Below are 18,588 nucleotides of genomic sequence, written 5' to 3'. Positions count from 1 at the left end.
AAACCTTAACCTACTTTTAAAAATATAAATCATTTAAATCATAGATTTAATGCTGTACGTTTAAACTTAGCCTCTGTACTTTAAAAGTTATAAATTTTTTAAATACCTGTCAAAAATCTTTAAAATTTTTATTTCAAGACTATTTAAGGAAAGGAAAGAAGTAAGTAAAGAGAACCCAGAACAAATTTGGGGTATAGTCCCTTAAGGGGCGATTCTTCGTTTTATTCACAGTAGCTTTTCTTCTATTTCTAGCCCCTATGGGGGGCTCTAACCCTGCGGGGCCAATTGCCTAGCCCTGTGGGGCAATCAAAAGCCATTTTTAAAAATACGACGAATCGCTCCTTAAGGGGCGTTGCCACGAAAGGAACTATTCAACAAATTTGTTCTAAACTAAGAATGATAAAATTATTAAAAGCGAAGTTTAACAACTCAAACAATAGACAACAACTATTTAAATGGAACCTTATATGATTATAGAAATATGTAGGGCAATTCTTACTCGTTATCATTCGGTTTAAATATAATATGATTGTTATCTATTTTTGATGACGGATTATTTTCATATGCAATGAATCATTTTAACTTTAAGGTTTGGACGATTAAAACTAAAAGGTGTGAATTAAAATTTTTTCCGTATGTTTTTTAATGTCTCATAAGAAACTTTGGATCAACTGCAGCTCACGGTAAAATATTCCTGTTAACGAATATTTCCAATCTATGAATTTTAAAGGCTTCTAGCCACACACCATTTTCAGCGGTATAAGAAGGCCTAAAAATAATCTGGAATAGCCAAGATCCAATGATGCACACTGAAAGCTTCATTGAAGAAAAAACGCGTAAAATAGGTCTTTTTCGCGTAATGCTCTGCACTGGAAGATGATTATGCATTATTGATTTATGGCTATTCCAGATTATTTGTAGGCCTTCTTATACCACTTAAAACAGTGTGCGGGAATAATCTGTACGTTCAGCCGTTTGGCAGCTAGCAGCCTTTAAAATTCATAGATTTTTGGAAATATTCGTTACCAGGAATATTTAACCATGAACTGCAGTTGATCTGAAACTTTTTTTTTACAAATAAAATGAATGATTAATTATATTTTTGATAGTGTTTTAAAACAAGAATGTCAATTATAAATGTATAAGTATAGCCCAGACAACTACCTGGCTAAAGTGGTGGAGAACCATATATCTGCTAGTAAATTGCTTTCTGTCCTGTTATTACTTGACTGTGTTTATATTTCTGACGCCATGTCAACATATAGCTCATGTAGCTCGTGCACCCTCTATTCTTTTACTTTAATCACCACACCCCCCCCCCTTAAACAAAAAAAGTAATTTCTCACTACCTTTATTTTGTTTAATGACCCATTGTCAAATTGGTAATTGTCTGATTTCCAGTGCATAACACCTGAATTATCAGCTAGCCTTGTGCTCTAATTCTAAATAGTCCAGCACCAAATGTCTTTGATGTAACAGCTATGTTACCTAGGTAAAATTTATTTTTTTTCTTACCTCATTTTCATTTCTTACTGCATGTTCATAATGTTATTGTTTAATAATCCACTTTGTACTTGTACTAAATACAGCTATGTTACCCCAGAGATCTAAAGGGATAAGACAATGACCAAAGAATTGATGTACTTTGTACATCCCTAATGATGATACACAAAATTACCCCTTCTTTAAATCATAATTAGTTGTTGAAACGTTTGGACACTCAACCGTATCAACCAACCAATAAGTCCATTTTAAAAGCCAGACCTCCATTATCAGCCAACCTCTGAAAAACTAAGCATGGCAGATCTAATAAATATCAGATTTTGGTCATTTTAATGTAAAACGTTGAAGCATGATATAGAATTACATTTTTAGATTGAAAGGATCTCCATAAGTCACTTGAACCGTCAATATAATGTAAGGTTTTTAATTGTAATTTTAGGGGGGGAATTATTAGTAACCTTTTATAATTAATATTTCGGGTATAGTCCTTTCCATGACATCGCTCCATATGGGGCGATGATTTTCTATAGCTCCTTCAAGGAGCTATAGCATAGCCTCTTATCATATGGAGCGATGTGATAGCCCCTTTTAAGGAGCGTTCATATCGCCTCTTATGATAAGAGGCTATGCTATAGCTCCTTCATGGCCTCTTAATAGCTCCTTTGAAGGGGCGTTAATATCGCCTCTTATGATAAGAGGCTATACTATAGCCCCATGATGGCTCCTTCATAGCCTCTCCATCGCCCCTCCATAGTCCTTTACCTCCAGTGCCCCTTCATCACTCCTTCATCGCCCCTACATCGCTCCTTCATCTCTCCTTCTTGAAATTTATATTAAATTGTACTTTGATGGCCCCTACATCGCCCCTACATCGCCCCTACATCGCTCCTTCATCTCTAATTCTTGAATTTTATATTACATTGTACTTTGATGGCCCCTACATCGCTCCTCCATCGCCCCTACATCGCTCATACATCGCCCCTACATCGCTCCTTCATCTCTCCTTCTTGAAATTTATATTACATTGTACTTTGATGGCCCCTACATCGCTCCTCCATCGCCCCTTCATCGCTCCTCCATCGCCCCTACATCGCTCCTTCATCTCTCCTTCTTGAAATTTATATTACATTGTACTTTGATGGCCCCTACATCGCTCCTCCATGGCCCCTTCATCGCTCCTACATCGCCCCTACATCGCTCCTTCATCTCTCCTTCTTGAAATTTATATTACATTGTACTTTGATGGCCCCTACATCGCTCCTCCATCGCCCCTTCATCGCTCCTACATCGCCCCTACATCGCTCCTTCATCTCTCCTTCTTGATATTTATATTACATTGTACTTTGATGGCCCCTACATCGCTCCTCCATCGCCCCTACATCGCTCCTCCATGGCCCCTACATCGCTCCTTCATCTCTCCTTCTTGAAATTTATATTACATTGTACTTACTTTGATGGCCCTTACATCGCTCCTCCATCGCCCCTGCATCGCTCCTCCATCGCCCCTACATCGCTCCTCCATCGCCCCTACATCGCTCCTCCATGGCCCCTACATCGCTCCTCCATCCCCTTACATCGCTCCTTCATCTCTCCTTCTTGATATTTATATTACATTGTACTTTGATGGCCCCTACATCGCTCCTCCATCGCCCCTACATCGCTCCTCCATCGCCCCTACATCGCTCCTTCATCTCTCCTTCTTGAAATTTATATTACATTGTACTTACTTTGATGGCCCCTACATCGCTCCTCCATCGCCCCCTACATCGCTCCTCCATCGCCCCTACATTGCTCCTCCATTGCCCCTACATCGCTCCTCCATCGCCCCTATATCGCTCCTACATCGCCCCTACATCGCTCCTTCATCTCTCCTTCTTGAAATTTATATTACATTGTACTTACTTTGATGGCCCCTACATCGCTCCTCCATCGCCCCTATATCGCTCCTACATCGCCCCTACATCGCTCCTTCATCTCTCCTTCTTGAAATTTATATTACATTGTACTTACTTTGATGGCCCCTACATCGCTCCTCCATCGCCCCTACTTCGCTCCTCCATCGCCCCTACATCGCTCCTCCATCGCCCCTACATCGCTCCTCCATCGCCCCTATATCGCTCCTACATCGCCCCTACATCGCTCCTTCATCTCTCCTTCTTGAAATTTATATTACATTGTACTTACTTTGATGGCCCCTACATCGCTCCTCCATCGCTCCTTCATCTCTCCTTCTTGAAATTTATATTACATTGTACTTACTTTGATGGCCCCTACATCGCTCCTCCATCGCCCCTACATCGCTCCTACATCGCTCCTTCATCTCTCCTTCTTGAAATTTATATTACATTGTACTTTGATGGCCCCTACATCGCTCCTCCATCGCTCCTTCATCTCTCCTTCTTGAAATTTATATTACATTGTACATACTTTGATGGCCCCTACATCGCTCCTCCATCGCCCCTACATCGCTCCTTCATCTCTCCTTCTTGAAATTTATATTACATTGTACTTTGATGGCCCCTACATCGCTCCTCCATCGCCCCTTCATCGCTCCTTCATCGCCCCTACATTTTTCCTTCATCTCTCCTTCTTGAAATTTATATTACATTGTACTTTGATGGCCCCTACATCGCTCCTTCATCGCCCCTAAATCTCTCCTTCTTGAAATTTATATTACATTGTACTTACTTTGCTGGCCCATACATCGCTCCTTTTCCAAATTTATATTACATTCTACTTTGATGGCTCCTACATCGATCCTTTTCCAAATTTATATTACTTTGTACTTTGATGGCCCCTACATCGCTCCTTCTCCAAATTAGTATTACATTGCACTTTGATGGCCCCTACTTCGCCCCTTCATCGCCACTCCATTGCTCCTTCTCCAAATTTATATTACATTGCAACTTGATATCCCCTACATCACTCCTCCATCGCCCCTACATCCCTCCTTCCTTAAATTTGCAATACATTGCAATACATAGATGGTAACTAAGAAGAAAACAAAATAAAAACTTAATATATTTTTAATATATTTATATGGCCCCTACAACGCCCCTTCTACAAATAAAACATCATTTTACCTTATCTGAAAAAAAACATAAAAAAAACAAAATAAAAAACTCAATATATTTTTTTAATATATTTATTAAGTAATCTATTCAAATGAGTAATCTAACATTGCAATTTAAAATAGAGGTCATAGATACAAGGAGAAGCTGCTATAATACAAGGTAGAATGTCAGTCTGTCTATCCATCTATCCATCTATTCATCTATTCATCTATTCATCTATTCATCTATTCATCTATCCATCTATCCATCTATCCATCTATCCATCTATCCATCTATCCATCTATCCTTCTATCCATTTGTCTGTCTATCCATCTATCTATCTGTCTGTCTGTCTGTCTGTCTGTCTATCTGTCTGTCTGTCTATCCATCTATCCATCTATCCATCTATCCATCTATCCTTCTATCCATCTGTCTGTCTATCCATCTATCTATCTGTCTGTCTGTCTGTCTGTCTGTCTATCTGTCTGTCTGTCTATCCATCTATCCATCTATTCATCTATCCATCTATCCGTCTATCCATCTATCCATCTATCCATCTGTCTGTCTATCCATCTATCAATCTATCAATCTATCAATCTATCAATCTATCTATCTATCTATTTATCTATTTATCTATCTATCTATCTATATATCTATCTATATATCTATCTATCTATATATCTATCTATCTATCTATCTATCTATCTATCTATCTATCTATCTATCTATCTATCTATCTATCTATCTATCTATCTATCTATCTATCTATCTATCTATCTATCTATCTAAACTCGTTTTGCATGCAAGACGAGTCCCCCCTGCTGCTAAATTAATATTACAGCGAGTATTGCAGCAACTACACATTGCCAGGGTATCATGGTCATTACCACTCAATGTAGCCCGCCTCATGCATGCCAATAATATCTATCAATCTATGTATCTATCTATCTATCTATCTAAACAGCTGATTCCAAAGGGCCTAGCGGCTCAGCTGATCCTTCACTACCCTTTATTTATAGTGGCGGTTCGCCAATAGCCATATTCCACTTTTCAACTTAGTTTATCTATCTATCTATCTAAGCATCTATCAATCTATCAATCTATCAATCTATCAATCTATCCATCTATCCATCTATCCATCTATCCATCTATCCATCTATCCATCTATCCATCTATCCATCTATCCATCTGTCCATCTGTCCATCTGTCCATCTGTCCATCTGTCCATCTGTCCATCTATCCATCTATCCATCTATTCATCTATCCATCTCTCCATCTATCAGTCTATCCTTCTATCCATCTATTCATCTCTCCATCTGTCCATCTCTTTATCTATTCGTCTATCCATCTCTTCATCTATCCATCTATCCATCTATCCATCTATCCATCTAATCATCTATTCATCTATCCATCTATTAATCTATCCATCTCTCCATCTATCAATCTATCCATCTATCTATCTATCCATCTCTCCATCTGTCCATCTGTTTATCTGTCCATCTGTCCATCTATCCGTCTATCCATCTATTCATCTATCCATCTCTCCATCTATCAATCTATCCATCTATTCATCATCATTGAAGGAGCGATGTAGGGGCGATGTAGGAGCGATGTAGGGGCGATGGAGGAGCGATGTAGGGGCCATCAAAGTAAGTACAATGTAATATAAATTATAAGAAGGAGAGATGAAGGAGCGATGTAGGGGCTATGTAGGAGCGATGAAGGGGCGATGTAGGAGCGATGAAGGGGCGATGGAGGAGCAATGAAGGGGTGATGGAGGAGCGATGTAGGGGATGTAGGGGCCATAAAAGTACAAAGTAATATAAATTTGGAGAAGGAGCGATGAAGGGGCGATGGAGGAGCGATGTAGGAGCGATGTAGGGGCGATGGAGGAGCGATGTAGGGGTCATCAAAGTACAATGTAATATAAATTTCAAGAAGGAGAGATGAAGGAGCGATGTAGGGGCGATGGAGGAGCGATGAAGGGGCGATGGAGGAGCGATGTAGGGGCCATCAAAGTACAATGTAATATAAATTTCAAGAAGGAGAGATGAAGGAGCGATGTAGGGGCGATGTAGGAGCGATGAAGGGGCGATGGAGGAGCGATGTAGGGGCCATCAAAGTACAATGTAATATAAATTTCAAGAAGGAGAGATGAAGGAGCGATGTAGGGGCGATGTAGGAGCGATGTAGGGGCGATGGAGGAGCGATGTAGGGGTCATCAAAGTACAATGTAATATAAATTTTAAGAAGGAGAGATGAAGGAGCGATGTAGGGGCGATGTAGGAGCGATGAAGGGGCGATGGAGGAGGGATGTAGGGGCGATGTAGGAGCGATGAAGGGGCGATGGAGGAGCGATGTAGGGGCGATGTAGGAGCGATGAAGGGGCGATGGAGGAGCAATGTAGGGGCCATCAAAGTAAGTACAATGTAATATAAATTTCAAGAAGGAGAGATGAAGGAGCGATGTAGGGGCGATGTAGGAGCGATGTAGGGGCGATGGAGGAGCGATGTAGGGGTCATCAAAGTACAATGTAATATAAATTTCAAGAAGGAGAGATGAAGGAGCGATGTAGGGGCGATGTAGGAGCGATGAAGGGGCGATGGAGGAGCGATGTAGGGGCCATCAAAGTACAATGTAATATAAATTTCAAGAAGGAGAGATGAAGGAGCGATGTAGGAGCGATGAAGGGGCGATGAAGGAGCGATGTACGGGGCGATGGAGGAGCGATGTAGGGGCGATGGAGGAGCGATGAAGGGGCGATGGAGGAGCGATGTAGGGGCCATCAAAGTACAATGTAATGTAAATTTCAAGAAGGAGAGATGAAGGAGCGATGTAGGGGCGATGGAGGAGCGATGAAGGGGCGATGGAGGAGCGATGTAGGGGCCATCAAAGTACAATGTAATGTAAATTTCAAGAAGGAGAGATGAAGGAGCGATGTAGGAGCGATGAAGGGGCGATGGAGGAGCGATGGAGGAGCGATGTAGGGGCCATCAAAGTACCATGTAATAAAAATTTCAAGAAGGAGAGATGAAGGAGCGATGTAGGAGCGATGAAGGGGCGATGGAGGAGCGATGTAGGGGCCATCAAAGTACAATGTAGTATAAATTTCAAGATGGAGAGATGAAGGAGCGATGTAGGAGCGATGAAGGGGCGATGGAGGAGCGATGTAGGGGCCATCAAAGTAAGTACAATGTAATATAAATTTCAAGAAGGAGAGATGAAGGAGCGATGTAGGGGCCATCAAGGAACTCAGATATATATATAAAATCGTGAAGGGGCCATGAAGAGGCGATATTTTATTAAATAGCCCCTTGGGATAAGAGGACATATCATTACCTCTTTAGAAGGAGCGATTATGGAGCGATAAAGGATCATTTAATCGCCTCTTAGGGCAAGGGGCTATCAAATCGCTCCTTTCAAGGAGTCATAACATCGCCTCTTGTTATAAGGGGCTATTAAATCGCTCCTTTCAAGGAGCCAATACATCGCCCCTTGTCATAAGAGGCGATCAATTAAAATCATCGCCCCATATGGAGCGATGTCATGGAAAGGACTATACCCAATATTTCTTCTCCAGTAAATTACCCTATAAGAACATTATTAAATATTTCAATGAGAAAATTGATATCCTATTTGTAAGCTTTTTTGTCTTATTAATTGCTGAATCGATATGGTTCTTCTTTACAATGAAGCTTTCCATAGGTCCAGGAAATGTTTTTAAATATATTTGTTATTAAAATTAAAAGTAAAGTGTCGTCTTTCCTAGCCCATAATCCCTTCAAGTGCACCATAGAATCCTCTAGGGGTGTAGCCGCTACTTAAAGAAAATAATGTAAGTAGCTGTCTATAGTGTCACAGCAAAATGGAGATAAATGTCTTCACTTTTGGCCAACCTATTCTATTGACGTCATAGTAGAGGGAAAGAGAAAGGGAATGGGGAAAGAAACCCCCTAGATAGAGGTGGGGTATAGGGTATTGTCTGACGTCAATAGAATAGGTAGGCCAAAAGCAGTGACATGTTTCCCAATTTTGCTAAGGCACTATAGACAGCTACAAATCTAATTGTAGGAGATGGCGACTGGAGCTCGTTTTCCTGGTGCTATGTACCATCGTTCAGGCAGGATAATTACCATTTTTTTCTGTACAATGCTTTAAATGATTTAACTGATAACTGGTTCAAATATTGATCGTTTTCGAAGCCATACTGGAAAAAAAACATTCAACATAATTTGCCACTTATTTAGAAATCTGAAGTTCATGGATTGCCCTTCGACACCTTGACCCCATGGCATGCTACTAGCAGAGCACCAGCCAAGATATCTGAAGAATTGATCTTTGAGAAGGATAACAAGTTTGCAATATGTAACTTGGAGTTCAGGACTGATACAAATGTAATAGAAAATGCAAGGGTAAGAAGTTTCTTTTCAGAAATCTAAAGGGATAAGACAACTGCAGATAAATTTATGTACATCCCCATTGATGATACACAAAATACCCCTTCTGTTGATCAAAGTTAGTGGTTGAAATGTTTGAACACTCAACTTAATGAAACAACCAATCAAAATCCCTAAAATCCCCAAAAGATGTTAAGCTAACAAATAAGAAAATGTTATTATAAAACTTTGGGGACTAGTGTAATAAACAGCCTAGTGTCCACTCTCTTTCTTATACACAGGGGATGTAAATTGCTGAAATTGCTAAAATATTTTGTATGATTATGTGGCATAATGTTGGCGTAAAACTTGTTTTGTGTTGTAACAAAAGGAAAATGGGTAAGAAAAGGGAAATACAGTGGAAATTTTCACTTGAATTTTTCTTAAAATACTTTGGATGCATAGGTCACTTTACTAAACTTTGTAATTTTACAATAGGTTGATTGTCTAAATATTGACCCAAGTGGACACTTCAAGAAAATTGGTAGAATATGGCAAAAATGGAACACTTATGCAAAAATTGGTAATAATTCTAGTATTTCATGGCAAATTTTAAAGTTTGTGCACAATCTTCTTTTCAGGAGCTTTACAAAGTGTCCTAAAATATGTGCCGTGTGACGTCATAAAATTAGGGATGAGTTAGGATGAGATCGTGGGAACGGAAACCCCTTAAAATGACACTTTGTAGAGCTATATAGAGCTAATTTATTATCTTTGAACATTTAATTAATACTTATTAACCAGTTGTTATAAAGATGTAAATAACTTTATCGGGCTTTTGATTGAAAAATCTGTTTTAGAGATATTTTAAAACTAAGTCTTAAAATACAAAAGTAGAATAATATAAAGTTTGATAATCAAATTGTTTTATTTAGGTGGTGTTTTGTACAATATTGCAGCAGAAATATCAGTAAATACAGCAACAAATAACATAAGAAAACTAGAACTATGCTTTTCGAGTACTTGTGGCGGTGGACAACAACATTGCTCAACGTTTGTTACAAGCTCTTCTTCCAGCAGTAGTTCCTCATCAAGCAGTAGTTCCTCTAGCAGTAGCTCTTCATCCAGCAGCACTTCCTCATCTAGCAGCAGTTCCTCATCAAGCAGTAGTTCCTCTACCTGCAGTAGTTCCTCTAGTAGTAGCATTTCCTCTAGCAGTAGATCCTTGTCAAGCAGTAGCTCCTCATCAAGCAGCAGTTCCCCTAGCAGCAGTTCATCTAGCAGCAGTAGCTCTAGCAGCAGTAGCTCTAGCAGCAGCAGTTCATCTAGCAGCAGTTCCTCTAGCAGTAGTTCCTCTAGCAGCAGTAGTTCCTCTAGCAGCAGTTCATCTAGCAGCAGTTCCTCTAGCAGTAGTTCCTCTAGCAGCAGCAGTTCCTTATCTAGTAGTTTCTCTAGCAGCAGTAGTTCCTCTAGCAGCAGTTCATCTAGCAGCAGTTCGTCTAGCAGAAGCTCCTCTAGCAGCAGTTCCTCTAGCAGTAGAAGCTCAAGCAGCAGCAGTAGCTCTTGCAGCAGCAGTTCCTCAAGCAGTAGCAGTTCTTCTAGCAGCAGCAGCAGTAGCTCTAGTAGCAGTTCCTCTAGCAGCAGTAGCTCATCTAGCAGCAGCAGTTCCTCTAGCAGCAGTTCCTCATCTAGTAGCAGTTCCAATAGCAGCAGTAGCTCTAGCAGTAGCAGCTCTTCAAGCAGTAGCAGTTCTTCTAGCAGCAGCAAAAGTTCCTCTAGCAGCAGTAGCTCATCTAGCAGCAGCAGTTTCTCATCTAGTTGCAGTTCGTCTAGCAGCAGTAGCAGCTCCTCAAGCAGTTGCAGTTCTTCTAGCAGCAGCAGAAGTTCCTCTTGCTGCAGCAGCTCCTCAAGCAGTAGCAGTTCCTCTAGCAGCAGTTCCTTTAGCAGCAGCAGTTCATCAAGCAGCAGTACCTCTAGCAGCAGCAGTTCATCAAGCAGCAGTACCTCTAGCAGCAGCAGCTCTAGCAGCAGCAGTTCCTCAAGCAGTAGCAGTTCCTCTAGTATCAGCAGAAGCTCCTCTAGCAGTAAAAGCTCAAGCAGCAGCAGTAGCTCTTGCAGCAGCAGTTCCTCTAGCAGTAGCAGTTCCTCTAGCAGTAGTTCATCTAGCAGTAGCAGTTCCTCTAGATGCAGTAGTACTAGCAGCAGCAGCAGTTCCTCAAGCAGTAGTAGTTCCTCTAGCAGCAGTAGCTCATCTAGCAGCAGCAGTTCCTCATCTAGTAGCAGTTCGTCTAGCAGCAGTAGCTCTAGCAGTAGCAGTTCGTCTAGCAGCAGCAAAAGTTCCTCTAGCAGCAGTAGCTCATCTAGCAGCAGCAGTTCCTCATCTAGTAGCAGTTCATCTAGCAGCAGTAGCTCTAGCAGTAGCAGCTCCTCAAGCAGTTGCAGTTCTTCTAGCAGCAGCAGAAGTTCCTCTAGCTGCACCAGCTCCTCAAGCAGTAGCAGTTCCTCTAGTAGCAGTTCCTCTAGCAGCAGCAGTTCATCAAGCAGCAGTACCTCTAGCAGCAGCAGTTCCTCAAGCAGCAGTACCTCTAGCAGCAGCAACTGTAGCAGCAGCAGTTCCTCAAGCAGTAGCAGTTCCTCTAGTATCAGCAGAAGCTCCTCTAGCAGTAGAAGCTCAAGCAGCAGCAGTAGCTCTTGCAGCAGCAGTTCCTCTAGCAGTAGCAGTTCCTCTAGCAGTAGTTCATCTAGCAGTAGCAGTTCCTCTAGTTGCAGTAGTACTAGCAGCAGCAGCAGTTCCTCAAGCATTAGTAGTTCCTCTAGCAGCAGCAGTTCATCTAATAGCAGTAGCTATAGCAGCAGTAGTTCCTCAAGTAGTAGCAGCAGTTCATCTTGCAGTAGCTCAAACAGTAGTAGCCCTAGCAGTAGCTCAAGCAGCAGCAGTTCATCTAGCAATAGTTCCTCAAGCAGTAGTAGTTCCTCTAGCAGTAGCAGTTCCTCTAGTAGCAGTAGCTCTAGCAGCAGCAGTTCCTCAAGTAGTAGCAGTTCCTCTAGCAGTAGCAGTTTCTCAAGCAGCAGCAGTTTCTCTAGCAGTAGCTCAAGCAGCAGTAGCTGTAGTAATAGCTTAAGCAGCAGCAGTTTCTCAAGCAGTAGTAGTTCCTCTAGCAGTATCATTTCCTCTAGTACCAGTAGCTCTAGCAGCAGCAGTTCCTCAAGCAGTATCAGTTCCTCTAGCAGCAGTTCCTCTAGCAGTTGTAGTTCCTCAAGCAGCAGCAGTTCATCTAGCACTAGCATTTCCTCTAGTAGCAGTTCCTCTAGCAGCAGTTCATCTTGCAGCAGCAGTTCATCTAGCAGCAGTTCCTCATCAAGTAGTAGCTCATCATCTACTAGCAGTAGTTCCTCATCAAGCAGTAGCTCTTCTTCCAGCAGTAGTTCCTCATCAAGCAGTAGCTCATCATCTAGCAGCAGTTCCTCAAGCAAGAGGAGTTCTTCATCTAGCAGCAGCAGTTCTTCATCTAGCAGTAGTTCTTCCTCATATAGCATCTCTTCTCCCGACAGCTGTTCCTCATCAAGCAGTAGTTCCTCTTCCAGCAGCAGCTCTTCATCTAGCAGTAGTTCTTCCTCCTATAGCATCTCTTCTCCTGACAGTTGTTCCTCTTCAAGCAGTAGTTCTTCATCAAGCAGTGGCTCCTCATCTAGCAGCAGTTCCTCTAGCAGCAGCAGTTCTTCATCTAGCAGTAGTTCTTCCTCCTATAGCATCTCTTCTCCTGACAGCTGTTGCTCATCAAGCAGTAGTTCTTCATCTAGCAGCAGTTCCTCTAGCAGCAGCAGTTCCTCTTCCAGCAGCAGCTCTTCATCTAGCAGTAGTTCTTCCTCCTACAGCATCTCTTCTCCTAACAGCTGTTCCTCATCAAGCAGTAGTTCATCTTCATCAAGCAGTAGCTCCTCTACAAGTAGTAGCTCATTATCTAATAGTAGCCCCTCATCAAGCAGTTTAATCTCAAGCCCTTCATCAAGTAGCAGTAGGATTGGTGGATCATGTTCAAGCAGTTCTCTTCCAAGTAGTTGTTCCAGTTCTTTGTCCAGTTGCTCTTCAAGTTCTCCTTTACTATGTGAATCTGGCGCAGAATGTACATCATCAAGTGGCTTCTTAAGGTAAATTAAACAATTTTCAAGAAGTGTAATTTTATTAGATTTTTAAGGTCAATTTACCGCATAACTTGTTTTAGTTGCAGCTCTAATCCGGAAGGATTTGTTATACAACTTTCATCAACACCATCTGGAAAATCTTCCCCTCTGTCGTCTTGTTCCTCATCTATTTTCTCATCATCTTGCTCAATTTCAAGTAAGTTGTATAAGTTGCAAATTGATAATTACATTGTGAGTCAAAATAAAATTCTTTTCTAAGACAACCAGGTTTTTTTTAAAGATTATAATTCCTCGTTCTATGTTAAAAAATATATATGTTTTTTTTTTAACATATGAAGTAGTACCGTAGTACTAATGTTAGAAAGGGCCATCCAAAATATTGTGCCACCTTCCCCTCCCCCGCCCCCCCCCCCCTCCAAGGAGAAAAAAATTCTCCATTTTTAGGTTTCTTATATAATGTTTAAAAATTGTTAACAAATTAGCCATTTATAAAATTTTATTTGTAAGATAGACAAGTACACATCCTGTTATTGTAGCTTAGTGGCTAGAATATAGTTAAAATAAAACGAAACAAAATGTAATAAGCTTGATTCACAAAAAAGTTTAGATCTAAAAACATTTCATCTATCTAGGTCATCAATATAAGGAAATGCGACTTATCAGACTTACAACCACACCAGCTTTGCCCACAATCTCGGCTTAACAAAAATATTTTTGATCAAACAGAAATGTTTCAGGTAAAATTGAAAATGAATTATATATGTTATTTATTTTCTTAATAAAGTGCATTTTAATATTTGACTAGTTATTACTTTTAAGCTGGTTCATAAAGGAAAATGACAAATAAATAGATGCTAACTTTTTATCATTTTAGGAAAATGAAAATTTGATAAACAAGAAGAAACTAATGTCAGCAATGTGAATAATCAAGTGTAACAGTATATGTGATTCGATTTAGTTATACCTGTCTTATGATAAAAACATACTATAATATATATTTACTTTTTTAACAAATGTGTTATTGTAGAATACAGTATAGTACTTAAAATCAATAGTCTTATTCAAATTCTTTAATTTAATCAAAAATATGTATAATGTTTGAAATATCAGAAAATTAATTGATTATAAAGAATTATTTTTCTTAAAACTTGACAGGAAAAATATTTAGTTCTCACTTGTTTTATTATATTTGTGCGAAACCAAATAAAATAAAACACTTGAAATCCTACTTGGTCAGGGCTGTTTGCAATAGTCTAGCATCAAATGTCTTTGCAGTAACAGATATGTTACTCAGGTCAGATTTTTTTATTAAAATGTTTAAAATTGAAAGAGTTATCTATTGCATTGTATTATGAGAGCTTTTCGCTGGTTTTAATTTTACGATTTTAATTTAAATATAAGTAGAAAATTGTCTGTAATACGATGCTATACATGATTTTTCAGAATTGCTGAGAGCAGGTTCTAATCTAGCATATATTTATCGGTTTTGAAGCCATACTGGGAAATATAACCTAAAGGTTTTCAACAAATTTTTAATTTACTTAGGGGCCATGACTCATCAAAATCTAAATTGCAGAAACATTGTATATTTCTAGTATTAAACTGGTTTTGGGATGTAACCAAAAGCTAGTAGTAATATATTCATTGTAGTAAATTTCTCTAATAAATCTCCTGATAATTTAGGATATGGCATCTTGAGACTCTTCTGCTGGTACTATGTTCCATCATACAGGCAACAAAATTTTAATAAACTTAATATAATTCTCAAAAAAATTTTCCTTTCTGCTCTTTTTGTTATATGAAATAAATGGTGATGAAGTTCGCCCCATATTTTCTCTCAAATGGATAGAAAAAAGTATTTGTTTATGGAATGGACCTAAAATTGCATATTTCAAACAAATCTCTTAATCTATAACAAACAAAAACACAAGCCCTGTTCATAAAAGACTATAGGTTGACCTATGGAAGTTTTAAGTCGACCTATAAAAGCTTAAGGTTGACTGATATTATAAAGGTATTTGGGATCAAGTCAAGCTGAATGTGCCAATGGCAACAAGTAAAACAGAGCGTGCCAATATTCCCCCTGGTCAAGTAGAGTATGCCAATATTCCCCCTGGTCAAGTAGAGTATGCCAATATTCCCCCAAGTAAAACTTAGTATGCCAATATTTCATCAAGTAAAGCATAGTATGCCAATAGTTTAGCAAACAAAGCAGCATGAAAAAAAAATAAAAAAAGATGAATTTAACATATTTTCCGATTTATGTTATAATAATTCAACCTACAAATTTACTACTTTATGTACGTAAAATATATAAACTAGCAGTTGCGTCCCTAGCATCTAGGAGCTCTCTATTCCAAGTAGTAGAAAAGTTACAAAAATTTTGCCTAAAACCATTAAAATTTCAAAATAAAAGATCTCACTAATCGATGGACTGTTATGGTTCTTCTTTCAATGAAGCTTCTTATTGGTCCTTTAAAATACCATGATTTTGTTACAATAGTTTTTCTTTTTAAAACTTAAATGTTAAGGAGATTTTCAGCTCTCTCCTTCCCTCAAATGCCCCTAGAGACTTCGAGGGGGGGGGGGAGGGGGGGCGGTTGTGGAACCGCTAGTATATATACATAAATTATTTCAAAATTTTAGAAAAAGCATATTTTGACAAGTAAAGCAGAGTGTGCCAATATTCCCCCTAGTCAAGTAGAGTATGCTAATATTCCCCCTAGTCAAGTAGAGTATGCCAATATTCCCCCAAGTCAAGTAGCGTGTGCCAAAACAGGCTATTGGCATACTCAGCTTGACTTGATCCGGTATTTGTTATATTATTTTAGTTTGGTTATAATAATCCTACATTACAGTGCATTTTTCCTGTTATTTCAGTCTAACAGTTAATTAGAATTAATATCATTAAAAATTTGACCATAGAAACCAGATGTAAATGGATTACCATTTGATACCCTGACAACATGGCAAGATTTGACCACAAGACCAGCCAAGATTACACAAGAACTCATTTTGGAGAAAGATGAAAAGTTTGCTGTTTGTAATCTAGAATTTAGGACTGATACTTCAACAATAGAAAATGCAAGGGTAAGATTTATTTGTAAAATGAAAATTCCATGAAAAATATACTTGCATATTTATATATTCAATAGACAAATAATTAGGTTGACTGCATAAATATAGATCCAAGTGGAGGCTATGATAAAATTGGAAGAATATGGCAAAAATGGAATTTCTATGCTGAAATTGGTAAAAGTTTATTGCATTTTTTAAAACAAAATATATGTCTTAAATTGATAGAAAGTTATAACAATGGAAAACTTTAGGAGGTGTTCTTTATGAAATCAATGGTGAAATAGCTTTAAGCACAGCAACAAATCACATCAGAAGATTAGACCTCTGTTTCACAAATGCCTGTGGAACAGATGAGGAATATTGCACATCACTTATCATAAGCTCTTCATCCTCTAGTTCAAGTAGCAGCTCCTCATCTAGCAGTAGTTCTTCATCAAGCAGTAGCTCCTCATCTAGCAGTAGTTCCTCATCAAGCTGTAGTTCCTCATCAAGCAGTAGCTCCTCATCTAGCAGTAGTTCCTCATCAAGCAGTAGCTCCTCATCTAGCAGTAGCTCCTCATCTAGCAGTAGTTCCTCATCAAGCAGTAGTTCCTCATCTAGCAGTAGCTCCTCACCTAGCAGTAGTTCCTCATCAAGCAGTAGCTCCTCATCTAGCAGTAGTTCCTCATCAAGCAGTAGCTCCTCATCTAGCAGTAGTTCCACATCAAGCAGTAGCTCCTCATCCAGCAGTAGTTCCTCATCAAGCAGTAGCTCCTTATCATGCAGTAGCTCATATTCTAGCAGCAGTTCCTCATTAAGCAGTAGCTCCTCATCTAGCAGTAGTTCCTCATCAAACAGTAGCTCCTCATCTAGCAGTAGTTCCTCATCAAGCAGCAGCTCCTCATCAAGCAGTAGCTCCTCATCTAGCAGTAGTTCCTCATCAAGCAGTAGTTCATCATTAAGCAGTGGCTCCTCATCTAGTAGTAGCTCTTCACCCAGCAGCAGTTCCTCATCAAGCAGTAGCTCCTCATCTAGCAGTACATCCTCATCTTGCAGTACATCCTCATCTAGCAGTAGTTCCTCATATAGCAAAAGTTCCTCATCGAGCAGTAGTTGCAGTAGCTCCTCATTTGACAGTTGTTCCTCATCCTGTAGCTCTTCATCTAGCAGCAGTTCTTCATCATCTCACAGTTGCAGCAACCTCTCTTCTAGCAGCTGTAGCACTTTATCTAGCAGCAGCAGCTCCTCATTTAATAGAATTTCTTCAAGTAGTAGCAGCTCACTCAATATTTCCTCTAGTTCTTCCTCCAGCTACATCTTAAGCAGTTCTATGCCAAGTGGATTTGTATTTCAACTTTCATCATCACCTACTTCATCCTCATCCTCCTGCTCTATTTCTAGTGAGTATTTAATCCGCAATTAATTGTTCGGATCATGGGAAGAAAACAAAGTAGCAGGTTTCATCATATTTTCACAGTAGCTTTTCTTCTATTTTGGGGGCTCTAACCCTGCAAGGCAATGAATAACATTTACCTAACCTAAAATAATATGTCAAAATCTACTGTTAAAATACAATGAAACCTGCTACATCATTTTCCATGATTCGTTTGTGGCAATATATTTCTTTTGAATAAGTAATGTATACTCCAAATGATAAAATTCAATAATCCTCAAATGAAATATTAATTCCTGTTATGCTAAAACAAAATAGGAAATAATTCTAGAATCTTATTTTTTACACTGTATTTTCATTATAGCTCAAAACAAGCAAAAAATAATAAGATTTGAAGCTAACCAGAAAAATGCTAATTTTAGGTCATCTTGTTGACGAAAGAGCTATAATGCTTACAACAACTACAACTGCAAGACCAGCCAGCATAGAATAGCTCATCAACAATGTGTGACAACAATAGAAATATACCCAATACAGGTAATTTAAAGAAATTTACTATAATTTCATAGAAAATAAGATTTTACAAGGTATAGACAACTTATAAATTTAAGTAAAAAGGTACAAAAGATATTCCTTTAATGATTTTAATATTAAATATACTTTCAGGTATTTGAGAACTAAAAGAAACAAAATGAAAAATTTATCATTAATTTCAATAACATAATGTGATTTTACTTATCTATTCCTGTCATGAAGAATTAAAGCATTGTTTTTATATATTATCTGTTGAATTTCATGTGATTATAAAAAAATACAAACTGAAAAAGAAACTTTGAAAAATTCTTTCAATAAACATCAAAAGAAAAATGTTTTAATTTCATTTTCAATTTCATACTTGTAGAAATTTGTACTGAGAATGATTATATAAAATTCAATTTATGGCCCAAAAATTTATTCACTTGTTTGTTTTATTTTCCTAGAAAAAAACACTTGATGTTTTAGTTGGTCAGAAAATATTCTTTTAATAGTCTAGGACCTGATGTCTCCAAAGTAATAGCTATGT

At 38.8% G+C, this 18,588-nt stretch overlaps 2 protein-coding genes across 7 annotated transcripts in view; one reads left to right on the top strand and one right to left on the bottom strand.

Moving 5' to 3' along the window:
- Positions 1-18,588, bottom strand: part of LOC145327655 (protein zer-1 homolog) — a 350,140-nt gene that overhangs the window by 227,519 nt on the left and 104,033 nt on the right. The gene's annotated exons all lie outside the window — the stretch shown is intronic.
- On the top strand, positions 1,455-18,392 carry LOC145327506 (uncharacterized). Its single transcript, XM_080171052.1, has 15 exons — positions 1,455-1,492; positions 8,628-8,676; positions 8,804-8,968; positions 9,431-9,515; positions 9,868-13,081; positions 13,156-13,271; positions 13,708-13,772; positions 13,950-13,993; positions 14,313-14,369; positions 14,759-14,807; positions 16,001-16,165; positions 16,243-16,327; positions 16,405-17,532; positions 17,948-18,062; positions 18,192-18,392. The coding sequence occupies exons 1-14, from the start codon at positions 1,482-1,484 to the stop codon at positions 18,016-18,018; spliced, it is 5,304 nt and encodes a 1,767-aa protein (XP_080027178.1). The 5' UTR covers positions 1,455-1,481; the 3' UTR covers positions 18,019-18,062; positions 18,192-18,392.

Source organism: Acartia tonsa, chromosome 9 (genome assembly GCF_053477335.1).
Source record: "Acartia tonsa isolate MP-2025a chromosome 9, ASM5347733v1, whole genome shotgun sequence".
NCBI lineage: Eukaryota > Metazoa > Arthropoda > Copepoda > Calanoida > Acartiidae > Acartia > Acartia tonsa.
The sequence above is the reverse complement of the archived record's forward strand: the minus strand, read 5'-3'. Positions and strand labels throughout refer to the sequence as shown.